Below are 18,370 nucleotides of genomic sequence, written 5' to 3'. Positions count from 1 at the left end.
TTAATCAAATCCAAATGGAGCCGTCTGATTGTGAGAAGATAACATTTATTACAGACATAGGGATATATTATTACTTAGCTATGCTTTTTGGACTACGTAATGTTGGGGCAACATGTCAAAGACTTGTCAACAAGATGTTTAAAGATCAAATAGGTCAAACAATGGAAGTCTACATAGATGATATGGTTGTCAAGTCTACAAATGCTGAAAATCATGTACGTGATCTGCAAGAGGTGTTCGACATATTGAGGACGTACAATATGAAGCTGAAACCGTCTAAGTGCAACTTTGATGTATCGTCCGGAAAATTTCTTGGACACATGGTGACGAGGAGAGGGATTGAAGCTAGCCCAGAACAGATTAAGGTGATTTTTGAATTAAAAAAGTCCATCGAATGTTAAAGTTGTTCAGAAATTAACGGGAGTGGTTGCATTCTTGAACAGGTTTATCTCCTGATCGTTAGACAAATGATGTATTGAGAAAGAACAAAGGGTTCGTGTGGTCAGAAAAACATGAAGTCGCGCTCAATGACTTGAAGGATTTATATCACTACCCCTCCACTCATGTCTAAACCTCTTCAAGGTGAGAACCTTAATGTATATCTATCTGTTACAGATCATGCCATGAGTGGGGCACTCGTCAAAGAAAGTGAAGGCGTCCAATCACCAATATACTATATCAGTAAAAGTTTAGTGGATGCAGAGACAAGGTACATGTCACTTGAAAAACTAGTACTTGCACTGGCCATGACCTCAACCAAGCTGAGGCATCATTTTGAATCACACAAAATACATGTTATGACCAATTTTCCTTTGAGGAATATTTTGAGTAAGCTTGACTTGAAGGGACGGATGGCTAAATGTACCATATATTTAAGAACTTACGACATTACATATGACACTAGAACTGCAATAAAATCACAAGCCTTAGCTGATTTTTTGGCCGATTTCAATCCAAGCCAAATGACGATAGCTGAGGAAGAATTTCAACAAGTCGTTTTAAGGAAGGACGTCAGGCCATGGACGTTGTACACCGATGAAGCTTCAAATGTGAATGGAACAGGATTGGGGCTTGTACTCAAATCTCCATAGGGGGATATGATAGAACATTCAATATGTTATGATTTCAAAGCCACCAATAATGAAGCCGAGTACGAAACATTAATCATGGGGTTTAAGACTGCTAAAAACATGAAGATCGGACATATTGATGTAAACTGTGACTCATTATTGATTATGAATCATGTCAACGACTCTTATGAAGCTAAGGATCACAAGATTATTACATGCCTAGACATCACCAAGAGATTGACGAGTTATTTTGACACATTCAACATACAACAAGTTCCAAAGAAGAATAATGCTCAAGCTAATGCACTAGCTGGGCTTGGACCTGTTTTCAAAGACCTCAGTTTAAGTAATATTCCAGTTATATATATCATGAAGCCTACTATTGAAAGGTTGGTTCACGACATGGAGATGTTGGCCCTTGATCAACGTGATAACAATTCAGATGAGGGCATGGATAGCTGGATTCAAACATACAAGGATTACTTGCAACTTAGAGTCAAACCCAGTGACAACAATGAAGCAAGAACCCTTAGGATGAAGGTGTCAAGGTTCACGGTTGTCGATGATGAGCTGTTTAAAAAGTCTTCTACGGGATTACTATAAAGGTGCTTGAAGAAGCATGAGGCTGACATGGTTTTAAGGAATACACATGAAGGGGAGTGTGGAAATCATACTAACGGAAGAAATCTTTCATTGAAGATATTACTCTTACGCTATTATCGACCAACATTAAGAAAAGATGCACTGGATTACATGAAAAAATGTGACGCCTACCAGAGACACGCACCCATCATACATCAACCATCCAAGCATCTTAACATGTTTATTCCCTCTTGGTCTTTTATGAGATGGGGGATGGATATTGTGGGGAAGATGCCACTTGTACCTGGACAGAAAGTGTTCATGCTGGCCATGACGGACTATTTTTCAAAATGAATCGAAGCAGAGGTGTTCAATTAGGTCACGTCGAAAGATGTGATATCATTCATCAAAAAGAATCATCTGTGCAAGTTTGGTGTGCCATCTGAAATCGTTTATGATAATGGATCATAATTTATAAGCGACAAGAAAGAAGCATTTTATAGAATTTGGAACATCAACTTGATCAAGTCGAACCAAGATACCCTCAAGCCAACGGATAAGCTGAATCTAGCAATAAGATCATAATCAACAACCTCAAGAAGAGACTGACTTCGTGCAAAAGAAAATGGGCAGAAGAATTGCCTTGGTAATGTGGTTGGATAGGACTACTCCTAAGACATCAGCTGGATAGACACCTTACAGCTTAGTCTGGGGGACTGAAGCTATCTTATCAACAGAGATCATGATGCCCACTGCCTGGTATGGATTGTTGACAACTAATATGAACAGCCAAGAATTGGCATATGATGTAGATACAATGGACGAGCTTCGAGAGATGACAAAAATTCGTATGGTGTCTTACCAACAGAGGGTTGCCAACACATATAACAAACATGTTCATGTGAGAGCTTTTCATGTTGGCGACTTGGTATTGAGGAAGACATTCCAAAATACTATGGACAAGACAGCAGGAAAGTTTGCCGACACCTAGGAAGGGCCTTACTTTGTAGATGCAGTTGTTGGACGTGGGGCTTATCGGCTATCAAATTTGGATGGAATTCAAGTACCAAGAAGCTGGAATGCTTTACATTTGAAGCTTTATCATGTGTAAATTTTACTAACTTATCTTTTAAATTCAATTTTTAGGAATCTTTGATAAATAAGTCGCTAGGACATAGTTGATTGCTGAATTTTGCTTATGTTGGTATGGCGTTTTACTTGAAGAAATTTGATCCCATATTTTTGATTCTTTGCGTTTTGCATCATAAGTTACATGATTATGCAATTTATTTCTACCTATTGTGCTTGTCTTCTAGATATACTTGAGTTCACATAAGTCTACTTTATTATAGTTGCTTTTATAGTAATTGTGTATATCAATATATGACAAACAAAAAGTGTCAACTACGGATGTAAGGGCTGATCACCCAACTACAATTGTGTTGCTTTGAATAAAAATGCTATAAGCAATCAACATTCATAGTCGACGAGCATGTTTTATTGAATTCCTTGCAATAATGAATAACATTTATATACATTCACGTAATAATAAAAAATGACGTAATATTTTGGTGAGTTTCAAAAGGGATAAAGGCCTCTTAACCACTCTATGAGTGCATGCACCAACGTATATTGAAGAATCAAATAGGGCAAATTGACGATTACAGTTGGATACGAAACAAAAAACTAAGTCGTTAAGATACATGTTGTTGACAAGATGAAAGCTTGCCTTATAAAATTGTGTAAATGGTTACTCCATTATGTCAAACAATTGGTCATAATATTCACAACAATTAGAAGGATTCTGATTTACAAATTGAACTACTAATCAATGCTCAAAATCTACAATGAATTGCTAAATTGTATATGTGATATCTCATAAGACAAGATAACTACGATCGACAAAAAGGAACAAGTCGAGAATACGCTTAAAATACACAAGAAGAGACAGTGATACGATAAATACGGAAATAAAATGCATAGAAACATAGTTAAAGTTACGTTAAAAGTTCAAGGCAAAAATCAACACGAAGCAAATCACGATCCCCCGCTATAAAGCGAAACAAGGACTAAATGTAACAAAACCAACCAAAGTACCAAAATATAACAAGTTCAAGACAAAATTGAACAAGTTCATAATCTAGCAGAGGAGCTCAATTACTCATCTAGGATCACCTTCTCTAGGGGACTTTATCTCTCTGTCACCATCACCGGGACTGTTGAATTCATCAAGGGGAAAGGCATCATCAGGAAAGGCTTCGTTATAAATCTTCACGGTTTCGAGTACATTCAATGAGCTCCATTCACCCCTATGATATTCAAGCATCATATCAACACGTGTCCTCATGATATGTTGATGGACGACTCTCTCAGCTTCATCACGTATATCCTTCTCTAAGGACTGGACTTTCGTAGCAAAATCTTCAAGCTCTTTCTGCACATCATCTTTAGCTTTCAAGTTCTAACTCGCCAGCTCCTCAGCAGCTTGGATCTTTGAAAAAGACACTTTATGTTCGATTTCAATGTCCTTAAATATCTTTGACTCGTGCCCATGGACTTCAAGAGCAACCAAAATGCTTTGTAGAACCTGAGGAGATGTGGAAGCGTTATGAATGAAGTCAGCGCAAATACAATTACAGAAATTTACAACATTATAGTAGACAAGTTACTTACATGGAAAGAGTAACCTGCATCATAGTCCATTATCGATCCGACGGTTTTGGCAGAATGACCCTCCATTGACTGAGGAAGAATCATGACTCCCAATAAGTGTGCAAATTTAGACAGATTGACTCCAACATTGTAAGCCTGAGAAGCAAGAGGGGTAAACTGACTACTAGTTCCTGCACTAGATGGGGTAGCTTTTATTTCTTTATGGGGGGACTTGTGACGGGGCTAGCTAAGAAAGGAGCTTTGGAAGATTCGGTCTCAGTAGGCTTATCCTCACGGGATCTTTTAAACAACTCTTTACTACATACTAATAATGGCTTAATGACTGGAGGTTTGAATTCTACAATTACAAAGTACGGATCAAGATACGCTAACAAAAATAACAAGGAACAACAAGAAAAAAGAAGATACATCAAAAAGAAAAATATTCGACGTATACCTCTAGCATACTTGAGTCCTGAGCTCATCTCATTTTCATTCACAGTTTTTGGACTTTCCATAGATTCCGATGAAACACTGTGAATAGACAGGGAAGGCTTAAGAATAAGGGTAGACAACTTACTTCTAGTCCTTGTAGACGCGCCCTTACTTCCAGGAAGCTCAGGGGCACATCCTTCAGTCATGCCACATTATTCCTCATCTTGACAGCAAACTCTTCAACATTTACTCTGTTAGCATTGTTGCGGATAGGGCGATCAAGAAAATTGGGTTATAGCCTGTCTCCAACCACAGATCTTCGCAACAATCCCTTTGGCAATGAAATTTCCTTCATCAGCTTCAAATTCACAATCTGCTTGAAGACAAATTAAAGAGGGAAATAAAAGGGGCGAGTCTTAAAACTACGAGAGTGATAAGTGATATACGAAATATGAAGAGTATGAAAAGATGTAAAAGTTTGGCTTAAATACAAAAACACAATAATGATGCATAAACAAGGAAACAAGTTGGGCAAGTCTAAAGGCTATAATATCATTATACAAAGCCAAATAGAAAAGGGAACAATAGTAAAATCAGAATGACTGTTACCAGTATTATTCCAACGCTCTAACAGGTAAGCGCCTTTTCTTTCAGAGGGATCTCTTGTCTACAAAAAAGAAGTCCTTTTTCCAATTCTTATCATTGACGGTATCATGGTTCAAGATCATGGGGTCGTCTGTGTTCTTGTTTGAGAAGCCAAAACGACAGTTGCTGAATTTTTTTAGGCTGTATGTCTGCTCAATCACCTTAACATCAATTTGGAAGTGATGATTGTTTTCAATCGCGTCTAAACAAGCAAGGTTCCTCTATGCAAACGGCATAAGTTTTCCCGGGGATATATTCAAGGTCTTCAATATATCAACAACCAATTTGGGGAAAGGAAAGGTGAAACTGATGTCAAAGGGGTAATAGTAGAAATATACCCAATTGGCCCCGTGGAAATTCGTGCGGACATCGACATCTGGAGTAAAGGCTATGGCCTTAGAAGGAAATAACAACTGGGCGTTATCAAGTTTTTTGGATTTCATAGAACTAGGCTGACTGTCACGGAAATACAACAAGTTGGTAACAACCCATCCAGAAGGATTTGAGGATGCATTGGAGCTCTGATTGTTTGGGTTTTCAGCATGTTTGGAGCTTCTTTTAGCCATGGATAAAGAAGGTACAAGAGTTTTTTGCTTTACAGGATGATGTGGTCTTAGAGAAAGCGGCTGATTAGGGTGAAAAAAGTTAGAGAAAGAAAAACCTATAACAAGTGAGAGTATATAGGGAATACAAGAGGGTATTTATAAGATGTTGGGAAGAGATTTTTTGATAAGTGAAACATCAATGCATGTATATCTCTTCATGGTACACGCAACTTCCAAGAGGAAGACTAACAGACGGTGCACGCATCCAACGTAGTATCACGCATATGTTATCATTATGATCATATCTAATTAGATTGTGGAGATTTTATTGATTAATTCAATAAATCCGGGGCTATTGTTAGTACTGGTTTTTCTTGGCTTCAACATGACAGGAAGAGGGAACATGTTGAGATGGGAGTGGATTAAGGACGTGAAGATATCTAGACGATATCATAGAAGTTAACTAACAATCAAGTTGGAAGAATAGAGCTAGTCCAACATTGTCCCTATTTCGGAGGATTTCGGAGGAGCAAGTTCAACAACAAGACCGATTCTTTAGGCACGATCTAACAATGGGAGAAGGGAGAGAGAAAAGACGAGGATGATTCAAATGCGAGGAGAAAAAGGTGGAACAAACAGGAGAAGATTAGGGTATAAACACAAGAAGTTAGCATGGATCAAGAAAAAAGGAAAAAGAACACAAAAAACAACCTTGACACTACCACCAACTCCCAACACAAAGTGTTCATACAGATAGGGCAAAACACAGCAAAAAACATTGTTTGGAATATGAAGAATGTAATCAGAAATTATATCTTGTAATCAACTCAAAATCATAATGAAAGCTCTTTAGGTAGGGAACACAATCCCTCCCGCAGTTTTTTTCATGTTCTCAGGTTTTCCGCGTCACCAATTTCGCAAGTCATTCATATTTTCGTTCTTATTAGTTTAGTTATATTTCACGAATCGACCTAAATAGTTCTTAGCAATTAACCTACAAAATTTAGTAGAAACAGTTAGCTAAAGTTCAGTCAAGCTGATACACCTTACATCGACTTTAAAATTTTATATGTACTTACGTCTGGATGGATAAAGATGGTTGAAATGGGTTGGCTATTGAAGAGGTTATCGTTTGATCCTTACTGTGTTTTCATACTTAAATGTCTTAGTATAACTTACGTGATTAGACTTGAAGGATGTAGCTGACCATATGCCATTTACAAATTAGTGCATATCTGTAAAACTTAGAGCTTGTATACATGTGATGAATAAGTAGTACTGTTTTTTACTCGATTTCTTTTATACCGGTTAGGGAAACCATTTTATCTGTCATTGACTTGACCAGCTATAAGAAGTTGGCATAGAGAGGATCCCAAAAGATTCATCATTATATATGTTGATGGATCTGCATTAGTCGTATATTGACGAGTCGTCTGCTTATCATTGTTATTTAGTTGACATACATAATACATTCATGAGTGATCTATATATTTATTAAATTGTCACAAGGCTCTTCCTCATCTGGATTAGCTAGTGCAGGATGTACTGTGATTTTGCTTTGCATTGCCTGCATGTTACAAGGAAACAAACACATAAGTACGATTGTCTATGACATACATAATAATTGTAATAATATTATGTGAGGGGACTTGTTTGTTCCAGTAAAGCTAAGCTTCCAAATTAAAGCAACCTTTTCAGGAACTACCAGCAGCATGATATTTGACCCTCGTAGTGATACTATCAAAGGTAAAATCTCTTCTAGTTTTTAACTATATATTAATAGTTGAAAAGATATACGTAAACCTATAAAAGAAACAGAAGGGGGATTTGAAATAATTACATAGTTTGTAACATGGTTGCTTAAATGCTGGATCCTCACTTGGTGCAGGTGGTTCCTGACCATATATCATCTCACAGCTCATATCATCAAAATCTGCAAATGAATAACATAAGGTGAGAAGCCATTGGTTCTTCCTTGTCAAGTATTATTCTGTATATGTGCACCCTTAATGGTTCCTTAATGGGACTGTAAATTGAGTTTGGTGAGCTGTGCATATAATAGTGTGTGCACACAGTTGTCTGCAAATCTCTCTTTTTCCTTTGTGTCATTTTGGCGTATTGCTTTATTTCCAAGTAGAAAGTATGATTTTCTTATTGTTATGAAGATATGATAGTTGTTTTGAAGTATTACAAGTGTATTATTTTTTATCAGAAACATACTTATACATGTACCCTTCTGATCAAAATATTCATAAACAAAATTAAGTGGTATGCAAGCTTGAGGACATACTAATTGACATATTTAGTTATCAGTATACAGGCTTCCTATCGCTAAATACTTACTCGGAAGCATGTTGACTGGTATTCCAAAGGAGTCCTTAATGAACGCTTGAGAAGGCATCTTACATAAATTGGTGCAGATATTAACACAATTGCTCTCCTCCAAAACCCTGAAACTTATGAAGACGATATAAGATTTTGACATTTATCATGCAAATGATGATGATGTTTATAGTGACTTGATTGACTGAACCGAACCATCAACAACAATAGAAAAATAAAGGGAATTGAAAATACTGGTTCATATGTAACTGTCTCTAATCAACTTGACGAGGTTCTGCTAGTTACTTATTTGGCCTGCTTACAGAAAAAGAAGTGGATTCCCAGGGTGTCCAGATGGCCCAGCTTAAGGAACCGGTTCCTATAGACCAGAGTGGAACTGACCCCTCCTCAAATAACTTAATTTATGTTATTCAATATAAGACAACAACTGACTTTACCTGCATTTTTTTATGTGGACAACATTCTTCTCTTCTTTTCCATTGAACTCCGACTTTCTCACCTTGTATCAGAAAAATTAGACATTAGCAATGGAATTTAAATCAAGCATTGTACTTGCAATGTTAAGCTTGCTAGAGCACTTGGTATGATTGTTTAACCGGACTAATTTTTTTTCTCTTGGCCATCATTCATCTTTAAAGTATTCTTTTGAAATATTTCTGGTTACTTTTTTGTTTTCTTGGGAGGGGAGGGGGAACCTATTTGATAAAGAACCATACTATTGAATAGTAATTTCTGAACTTAAAAGTGATTAGACTTATTGGACTCTTTTGAAGGATCAAGCTCGACAACATGAGATCGATTTGGAAAGTCCTACGATTATATCATTATAAACTGGGTAAACAAACACAACCTATGTGTTTACAGTATCTAAACTAACTTGACTAAATATGGATTTGCTGTCGACCTGTTGCATGCGTAAGTTCAAAATACTTAATAATTTTATTAGTATAGTCAGATTCCTTAACACCTCTCTAGTGTCCACCTTTGTTATACCTATCAATTGCACGTTAACTTAATGTTCCTCATACCTCGCAGGGGCCTACTAGCCAGGGAAAGAATATTGTAGTAAACGCAGCAAAATATTCCCTTTGAAGTTTTGATGGTGGTAGCACTGCTCTAATCTGCCATTAAGACATGACATCAATTTCATATTCTTATTTATAATCTGCATTGTCGTAATGTATGACTTATGCATTGATATGTATGTAGAGAGGCAGGGAGAGAGAGCACAATGTTGACAAGAAAGAACTCACCAAAGAGAGAATAGGCTTGGGAAAAGCTTTGTCAAGAGCTTGAATGACCAGTTGTTGTTGTTGGTCTGGACTGAAGTGCTGCCTTGCTGCTATTGTGGCCTCCACCAGACCTTCATAACCCTTCTTGCTGCTTTTGAATCCTGTAATACAAAACAAACACATATATACATGAATACTTTTCTGTTCAACTTATACATAATCGCATCACTTATGTATGTGGAAGTAAAGAAGCAAACCTATTGTTTCTTGTACGGTGTTAGATAGATAATTAATGGCGATACGGTCGAACCAATTGTCTTTGTATTCAGTCTTCAAAGTTGTTATTGTTTCTACATTTTGTGTTGGCGATGTCATTGCAGACACAATACGAGGAGGATATCTCTGTGTATGCATGTTGCGTTGGCTCACGCAAGGAAAAACTGGGCTGGTGACATGCAGAACAAGTGTTGCATCCATGTTTAGCATGAAGGTAATCTGAGAATTGACACTGTCCCTGCACTTCTCAAAGTGCTGTAATTTAACTCTTTTAAACTCCTTGAAGAGATGCATGAAACAACAAAACAGCATGTTAGAGCATATTAACAACAAAGATTCCTCGTGCGAGAAACTGAAAGTTTAACAATACATAAGCCGTACGAGAAAGTAGACAGTGAGCATGATTCACAAGAGTTTTACATCATTATACTATTAATGACCGGCCGAAATTGATTCCTGATAGGTCAGTGAACTTTTAACGCAACATACTATAACTAATCTGTATAAGTCGCAAAACATCTGTGTCCTAACATTGTAATATTCAGAGGTGAGATATATTGATATGTCGGCAAAATCAAAATTCCCTGTTTTGGAACAATCAGACAAATCCTAACATTGTAATCCATAAGCAGCAGCCTCAGCCTATAATCATATTAGGAAATTGTCACCTACAGCTGGCTGGTAAAGCAATTCGATTGCTCCTACTTATATTTTAACACAGTTTTTGGCATCTTTAATCACTTATTACTAAATGAAATTTCTCAGCTTCTCTTCAATTGACTGACACTACAATCATCGACAGGTTAGATTTCATTTTCCGCCCCAGGAATAGACCATGGATATTGGTCTGTCCAGATTAAGTTTCATTTGACTAAACCTTTCATTTGTAACTTGCAATCACGTAAATTATATACGATTTTCATACAATATGTACTCTTTTGTTGGTCACACAGTCTTGATTATAAATTATAACTAGGAAAACTGCAAGTCACAGAAGTACAAAATAAGCTGGCAACAAGCTACACAGCGAGCCCTCAGTTAATCGCAAATCCTGTCATTTGAACTAATGCTAATCTACAAGATATACATATCAGATTATCAACTGCCATTTGAAATCAAAGTTACTGGAAATTAAATCCCTCCTGCCCAGCATCATATTGAATCAAATGAACTAATGCTAACATACAAGATACACCTATCAAATATTAATTTCAATTTTAAACCAGATCGAAAGTAAATTCCTTCGGTACACGAACATGTTATATAAATCACCCATTCAGAGCTTCTGTGAAGGCAAACTACTTCCAACACCGAGTATTTGTTGCAAACTAAGCGCTGATCAGAAGAAATAAAATGAACAAATAATTCAGTAAGTATCTACGATTCAATCAACAAACAAGTGGGACAAACAGGAATCGAACCAAACACAATCCATAACATTAACCCAGTAATTAGAATACATGAATTTGATAGACTCCGAACTAATAACTCCCTATTTTAAGCTGCAAGGACTACATATGGTGAGAGTTATATACCCAAGAATCTCTAAAACTACAATTACAGGATCCAGCATTAGTCAACAGGGAATCAAACTACCAAAGCCAGAGACAAGTACACTGTCTTGAAGTAACAAGTGACAAACTTATTCCTTGGTGGTTTTGTTAATTAGGGATTTGTGAATATGGGGGATAACACCACCTCCAGCAATGGTTCCTTTAATGAGAGTGTCAAGCTCCTCGTCACCACGAATGGCAAGCTGCAAATGCCTTGGTGTGATTCTCTTCACCTTCAGATCTTTGCTAGCATTTCCTGCCAATTCGAGTACCTCTGCTGTCAGGTATTCAAGGATGGCAGCAGAATACACAGCTGCAGTGGCGCCAACTCGCCCATTAGCAGAAGTCCTCGTTTTCAGGTGACGATGAATTCGACCAACCGGAAACTGAACCCGAGAAGATAACAAATAATGGCTGTTCTATCAAACTTGTATAATAAGTAGCTCTTGTAAAATGTACAACAAGTGCAATATAGTAGACGGGACTCCAATATTTTAATTGACAAGGAGGGCAATATAAGCTAAAAATTTCTGATGAACCAATCTTTTAAATAATTAGGAAATGCCAAAAGAAAAATTTGCAACAAGCTAGAAATCACAATTATCCATATATGGCTTGTGCACTACTGGCTTCACTGTGTGAATGGGTGCACTTGGAGGCCTAGCACAATTACCTTTTGGCATTTGTATAAGTGCTACATTTGAGGTCAAGCCAAACACATCTCATAACCAGAAGATATGATAAAGACAAGTTCTTAATTGACTAAATTGTCATGTATCTTCTCATACTACATTCATTAGATAATGAGACTGCAAAAAACATTAAAAACTTGGACCAGTACGGATTTCCGATGAGTAAAGACCATGTGCATTGTAACATTCGATTGTGAAACCAAAGAAAGTAAGAATGCTATCTGTGTAATACCACTTTGATGATAAAAATAATACTGCATGCAAGCAACACATGATTGTGGTTTAGACCAAGGTTTTGCTGTATTTTTAAGACTATATCAACCTTAAGCACTGTTGTATTATTAGCACTACGTACATTTACAATTATTTATACAGAGTTACTTTAGTAAAAATAATGCAGTACATTAGAACAATCATGAGTTCTGTCAGGCTGGTTTATTGTTCAAAAGAACAAAACAGTTACATAGTCATGGAATATTTAGGCTAGTAAAGGAAAAGATTGACCTGCACATTGTTATTGCAAAAAGTTCATACGGTAGCTTATATTTTTGATGAGGCCAGAAGTTTAAGCAAGAAAGAAGAATGGAAAATATGTCATATGGAATGTGTGCCCTATCATCAGTAATTCTACCAAGAAAATGATCCTTAAACCTAACCGATACCATCATACAATTATTCACTCCATTGCAGAACTAGAGATCATCAATTACTACCTGCTTGTAGCAAGTTCAAACTTAAGAGTACCATTGATACATAGCTTCTTAACAAGAGAATTCCTATATGTAATATAGGAAACAACTATAATAAAAGTATTTAACAAATTTATAGATTAATGGAAAACACAACGTATTCAGCTTATTGTTACTGTAGATTATTCTTCTAAGTTCTGATACTCTTTGGCTTTGAATTTTAATAGTTAAGAGGTTATGTTATGTTTCGAGTAGTAAGTTTCAGTGATGTGTGCCACTACTATGCTGCTCAGCATAATTGGTCTGAATCCCTAACATGAAACAGCCTTCACTGGCAGCAGCTATTACTTTTGCAATTAAAGGGATATTTCCTTTAGATACTCATACTACAGAAAATATAAATGAAGCTTCCCACTTTACCTTCTTTCAACAATAAATATTGGTAAAAGGAAAGCTTACATTTTCGTGTTTCAAAAATAATTCAAGAAGTCCGCAAGTCAGCAGTAATAGGTAGCGAAATACTCCAACTACAAAACATATATAATTAACCACAAAGCACTATGAAAACTACTATCAAGAAAAGCGAGATAAAAGATGTGATAGTCCATTCAGGCTAGATTGACAAACAAAGAATCGCTTAAAAGAAGTAATTCATGCATCCCTATTTCTGAAACAGGTTGAAGACATCTTTATGATCATATCATATGGGTTTCAGAATCAACTAAAACTATGCAAAAATTTCCAGAAGATTAGCATTTTTATATACCATAACCTCTGAGTAAAATCAACACCCTTACAGCTGTCACCTAGGAGTAACAGAACACAGTAGCTCAAGTAATCAAGTGAACAATCGAGTTCTTAAAGCCTAAATTTCAACACAATACATAGGTGGTTTAGAGAAGCACTAATTATGACACACACACACGGGACAAAAACTTTCAAAAGTAAACTCCTTGTTTCTACTTGTGCTATTGTCCAGTTTCAACATTCCACCTATTGTGTCAGTGCTGTATCCACAGTTTCTCACCAATTGTCACATTTTCAGATATGAATTTATCTTTTACCTTTATTTAATTTCTACACAATTCGTAAAAGCCTTAGACAATATTAGCTATAGACGAGTCAACATCGTAAACATTAATGTCAAAAACATCTCTAATTTCAATGTCCTAATTAGGGTCAGGAACGACAAATCTCTTTATGATAAACAGATCCATTTTGCAAATTCGTTATTACGGAGGTGGAATCTTCTAGTTCTTCCTATTTGACCCGAAACCGATCCATCTAGCCATGAGCTTCCTGCTGTTGCGGCCGGTGCTCGTTTGTCTATTGGCTGAGCAAAAGACGAAGACCCGTCTTTTAGCTTTTGTCGTGGTTATTTCTATTTATAATTGCGTAAAATTCTAAGAAAACGTCAACGGCTGCTCGCCTATTTGTCTCTCATGCCTTTCTTCGTTCATGGTTCGATATTCTGGTGTCCTAGGCGGCGTAGAGGAACCACACCAATTTGAAAACTCAAAACATTCTAAATCACAATTCACAAGATCCGCAAAAAACACATATAACACAAACCGCAAGCAAGCAAACAAATGAAATCCAAAACTCCCTATTATACACAATAAATGTTCAAATAACCGCCAATTCAGAACAAAAAAACAACCATATTATACCTGAAGACCAGCGCGAGACGACCTAGAAATCGGCCTTTTCTTGTTATCCTTGTCCTTGCTAGCTGCCGCTGCAGCAGCCGTTGTTTTTCCAGCCACTAAACCCTTCCCTCCTTTTCCCGCCATCTATTCTTCTTGACTAAACAAACAGATTTATCACTAATTACATCAAATTAACACATAACAGCTTATAAACAAACACAAACACATACATACGTGTAAAATCACACACACATACGCAAAAAGACACAAGCTTATCATTTAAACAACACAAATATGCGAGATCTAGCAAATTGAAGCAATGAACTAGTCAAAAAATAACCTAGCATAACAAAATTAACATAACAACATCACAATTACATGTTTATACAAATTAATATAGGTATAAATCTAGAGAGAGAAAGAGATTACCTGAGAGTTGTGTGAAGTTAGAGAGAGAAAGAGAGAGACGACGATTTTAGAGAAGTTAAATTGCGGATGAGGCTTTTGGTTAGAACTTTATTTCGTTTTTCATAGTTATTTACATTTTTGCCCTTGTAATTTGTTAAATTTTTTCTGTACTGGCGGGTCAAATTTGGGCGGACAACAAAATTTTTAATTTCGAAATTATTATTGTGACTAAATTGCCCTGTTAGATGCAGGGCGGTCAAAAAATTCAAACGTTCAAAAAATCGATATTCATTTGAAAAATTCACATTTGTATTTGAAAAAAAATAGATATTATTCATATGTAAAAAAATGAATATTATATGTATCCGAATTCAGGATATTCGAATTACAAAATTAAAAACAAATATAATATTTAGATTATATATATATAATTTAAAATATATTTTATTAATTTATAGTGTGTGTATATGTATTAAATAATATATTTATAAAAAAATTATATAATTATACAAATACTTATACATACATAAAAATATCATTTGAGTTTAATGTAAAAAAGTTATTCTATTCTAAAATTATTGTCAATACGATATGATCATCAAAAAAATCCAAAAAAATTGATATTCGTCTGAAATATCGGCATTCATATTCGAAAAAACGGATATTATTCGTATCCAAAATAAAATAAATATTATCCGTACATGAAACAGGTATAGCCGAACGTATCTTTCATGATATTATAATACCTATTTATAATAATGAGATTTTAAAATAAATAAGTTCATAAACTGATACGATAAATAGGTTTTAAAAAATATATACCCGACCCAATTAAATAGGTTATGTGTTTTCATGAGAATATTTTAATTTATAATTACTTGGTTTGTTGATAAAATTCAAATCTAGGACTAATTTTTTTAATAACTATTACTATTATATCTAATCTTAAATTTGAATACAAAAATTCAACAATTACAATTCGGCGACCAAACTACAATTGAGTTTATTGGAGATTGAAGTGATTTTTTATTTGTGCCGGAAAGATATTAGTGTGTTAGTGCTAACTAGCTCTATAGCTCGTGCAATGCACGGACATACTCTAATTGCACGAATATGTTATTTTAATTGCAGATGTTGACGATCTATTCATATTGTCTTAGGGTGGATAATAGATGATGTATCTGTTTATTTATATAATGAGTAGTTTTTAGGGTATGATGGCATTAGTGCAGAATATGTTCTCCGGCATTTGACATTAAGCTGAAACAACATTTATAATGTATTCCTTATTGTGTAATGGGTGACTTATATGGATTATTGTTACGAACATGTAGATGATTGTTTGAACTACTGCAGAATATAGTAGTTTATTAACATATACTTTTAATTTATAACTGTTATTTGAATTTAAGTCTTCTTGAATTTTTATTTTTGATCTTAATAAATCTCCCCCCTCCCTTGCTCAATATTAACAAGTACATAGCTTTGGGCATGTTAAACGACCCATGGTTGCATTTGATAGAGAAATCGCACCGTAATTAATCGTTTTAATCCATACCATTCGTTCACGTTTTGGGATGTAAGGACGCATCCAAACACCAATATAAACCAGTATGATCACATATTTTATGAATACTATAAGCTAAACTATATATAAATACACACCCACACACATTCATGCTTAATACATACCTTTTTCAGTTGATATTTTAATATTCAGTGGATCTAAATATTAGTATTAATGGGACATACGGTATATGTCATCAAATCGTGTGATAAATTATTATAGAAATGGTGTGACGAAAATCATTGAAATTTATGACAAACAGTTATATTTTTGTAATTATAAACTCTATGATCACTTAAATGTATTGCCACTTATTAATAAAATAAGAAAAAATAGCCAATATTCTCATTTTTTGGTATACTTTGATCCAATATCCATGTTGCCGGTTTGTTGGTTATAAATACCCATGTAAAGCTCTAACCACAATAGTGTATTTAATTTATGTTAATATATGCAGAAATATGTACTCATACCTCCACTCAACCTCATACCTTTACTTTTTGCGTCGTAGCCGCCTTTAACGACCCATGTTCAGGTGGTTCATTCTATCTTCTCTTTTTTTCCATATTTAGGATTAAACCTATTAACTCTTTTCTACGAGTCTTTGAATGAATTGAGTCAATTTAGACCTCAATTAGCACAATTAATTATTCACTGTGTTGAGTTGATGTTATTCTGTTAGGTCACACACTCACTGTAGAGGGGGTGAATACAGTGTAAAGTATAATTAAATCGAACTTTAATATCTCAAGTAACAGAAAACAAACTTTATTGAAACAATAAACTCTGTTACAGTATGGAACTGTTACATCTCAATGATGAACAAATATCACGAGAGCTGCTAGGGTTACAATGAATAATCTTCTCGAATATGATAACACTTATAGTGTAAACCCTATGTATGTGTTTATATACTACACAGTTACAAGATAATCGCTAATTGATATGGAATATAATTCTGCTTCCTAAAATATATCAATCAGATATCTTTTCTTCCAAGTATTCTATTCTTCATAGAATTCCTTCTTCATGCATATCTCTTCTTATGTTTGTCTCGATCTTCTTTCCTTTAATCAGCTGCTGTCCTTATCTGAACATCCTTCAGTACTTAAGTTCTGATATCCATCTTCTGATAATTATCTCCTGATAATATAAGTACTGATATCCTTAAGTCCTGACTTCCAATAAGTACTGATTTATCCTGTTTAAGTAAGATCTGAAAACTAAACATAAATCATATTAGCCATGACATTATCAAATATATCTAACAATCTCCCCCAACTTATAAATTAGCATAATATACAAGTTTAACAAATATTTGATGATGTCAAAAACATTAAGTACAAATGCATGAGAATTAGACTAGATAACTACAACTTACTATAACGACTCGTGTAACCTTTTTGAATTATTTAATTGTGCAATTATGGAAATTATTAAATAAATAAAATATGCGTGTTGGTTTTAACCGCTATGTGTTGTTTGATTATTATCCATATATGATTTATAGTGTATCGGGTTGTCCGCGTGATTAATTATGGGATCGTATTGAATTGTTTTCACTTTCAAAAGTGGATTTAGTGCAAATTTATTTGCATAAATATTGGGAATGTTTCTAAAATTGTATTTATGATTTTATAATTACAATAATTATTTTTAAGATTTTATAAAATTGAGAAATCAATATTTCATTAATTATTTATCTTTAAATGATTTTATGAGTTTGTTTAATGGTAAAATCCATATTTAATTCTAAAATTCTTCAAAAATTATGAAACTCATATTTATTTAAGTTTAGAATATTTTGAGAATTTTAAAATTATTTTGGAAATTTTCGGGATTTATTTCACCCGCGCGTCGATTCGTTTAATTGTTAAAAGCGAGTATAAAGTGCATTTTAGAAATTATTTTAAAATTTCGAAAATTTCGTTTTCATTTACTTCGGGATATTTCTAATATTGTAAGACTATTTTTGCGAATTTTAGAATTTATTTTTAAGTACAGCTCGGTTCGTTAATTGCGAAATGCGGGT

At 34.8% G+C, this 18,370-nt stretch overlaps 3 protein-coding genes and 2 long non-coding RNA genes across 7 annotated transcripts; 3 read left to right on the top strand and 2 right to left on the bottom strand.

Moving 5' to 3' along the window:
- Positions 1-563: 563 nt before the first annotated feature.
- On the top strand, positions 564-1,091 carry LOC141701086 (uncharacterized). Its single transcript, XM_074504734.1, has one exon. The coding sequence runs from the start codon at positions 564-566 to the stop codon at positions 1,089-1,091; it is 528 nt and encodes a 175-aa protein (XP_074360835.1).
- Positions 1,092-1,166: 75 nt separating this feature from the next.
- Positions 1,167-1,673, top strand: LOC141701078 (uncharacterized). Its single transcript, XM_074504725.1, has one exon. The coding sequence runs from the start codon at positions 1,167-1,169 to the stop codon at positions 1,671-1,673; it is 507 nt and encodes a 168-aa protein (XP_074360826.1).
- A 2,003-nt stretch (positions 1,674-3,676) lies between these two features.
- Positions 3,677-6,062, bottom strand: LOC141708502 (uncharacterized). Of its 2 annotated transcripts, XR_012569505.1 has the most exons (4): positions 5,349-6,062; positions 4,762-5,112; positions 4,326-4,662; positions 3,677-4,239 (listed from the first exon to the last, which is right to left on the bottom strand). It is a non-coding gene; the product is annotated as an uncharacterized LOC141708502 (long non-coding RNA). The 2 variants fall into 2 exon arrangements; XR_012569504.1 differs by having other exon boundaries at positions 4,326-5,112.
- A 1,228-nt stretch (positions 6,063-7,290) lies between these two features.
- Positions 7,291-14,913, bottom strand: LOC141708501 (putative histone H2A variant 2). Of its 2 annotated transcripts, XM_074512163.1 has the most exons (9): positions 14,793-14,913; positions 14,385-14,520; positions 9,762-10,059; positions 9,526-9,665; positions 9,301-9,393; positions 8,710-8,771; positions 8,273-8,379; positions 7,770-7,862; positions 7,291-7,496 (listed from the first exon to the last, which is right to left on the bottom strand). In XM_074512163.1, exons 2-9 carry the CDS (start codon positions 14,505-14,507, stop codon positions 7,456-7,458), a joined length of 957 nt encoding a protein of 318 aa, XP_074368264.1. In that variant the 5' UTR covers positions 14,508-14,520; positions 14,793-14,913; the 3' UTR covers positions 7,291-7,455. The 2 variants fall into 2 exon arrangements, with proteins under 2 accessions (XP_074368264.1, XP_074368265.1); XM_074512164.1 differs by lacking the exons at positions 7,291-7,496; positions 7,770-7,862; positions 8,273-8,379; ... (2 more) ...; positions 9,526-9,665; positions 9,762-10,059 and adding an exon at positions 11,196-11,719.
- Positions 7,506-9,636, top strand: LOC141708503 (uncharacterized). The gene is made up of 4 exons (XR_012569506.1): positions 7,506-7,675; positions 7,818-7,882; positions 9,308-9,374; positions 9,482-9,636. It is a non-coding gene; the product is annotated as an uncharacterized LOC141708503 (long non-coding RNA).
- Positions 14,914-18,370: the final 3,457 nt, after the last annotated feature.

The sequence above is a fragment of the Apium graveolens genome, chromosome 2, assembly GCF_009905375.1.
Source record: "Apium graveolens cultivar Ventura chromosome 2, ASM990537v1, whole genome shotgun sequence".
Classification (NCBI taxonomy): domain Eukaryota; kingdom Viridiplantae; phylum Streptophyta; class Magnoliopsida; order Apiales; family Apiaceae; genus Apium; species Apium graveolens.
Note: the sequence above shows the minus strand (reverse complement) of the source record. Positions and strands in the feature narration are given on the sequence as shown.

Coding starts and splice junctions, on each gene's coding strand:
- LOC141701078 (XM_074504725.1), top strand. CDS start 1,167: ATGGGGTTTAAGACTGCTAAAAACATGAAGATCGGACATATTGATGTA.
- LOC141701086 (XM_074504734.1), top strand. CDS start 564: ATGTCTAAACCTCTTCAAGGTGAGAACCTTAATGTATATCTATCTGTT.
- LOC141708501 (XM_074512163.1), bottom strand. CDS start 14,507: ATGGCGGGAAAAGGAGGGAAGGGTTTAGTGGCTGGAAAAACAACGGCT. Junction 10,060..14,384: donor CGTCTCGCGCTGGTCTTCAG/GTATAATATGGT, acceptor CATCTCTTCAAG/GAGTTTAAAAGAGTTAAATT. Junction 8,380..8,709: donor GTCCACATAAAAAAATGCAG/GTAAAGTCAGTT, acceptor CATAAGTTTCAG/GGTTTTGGAGGAGAGCAATT.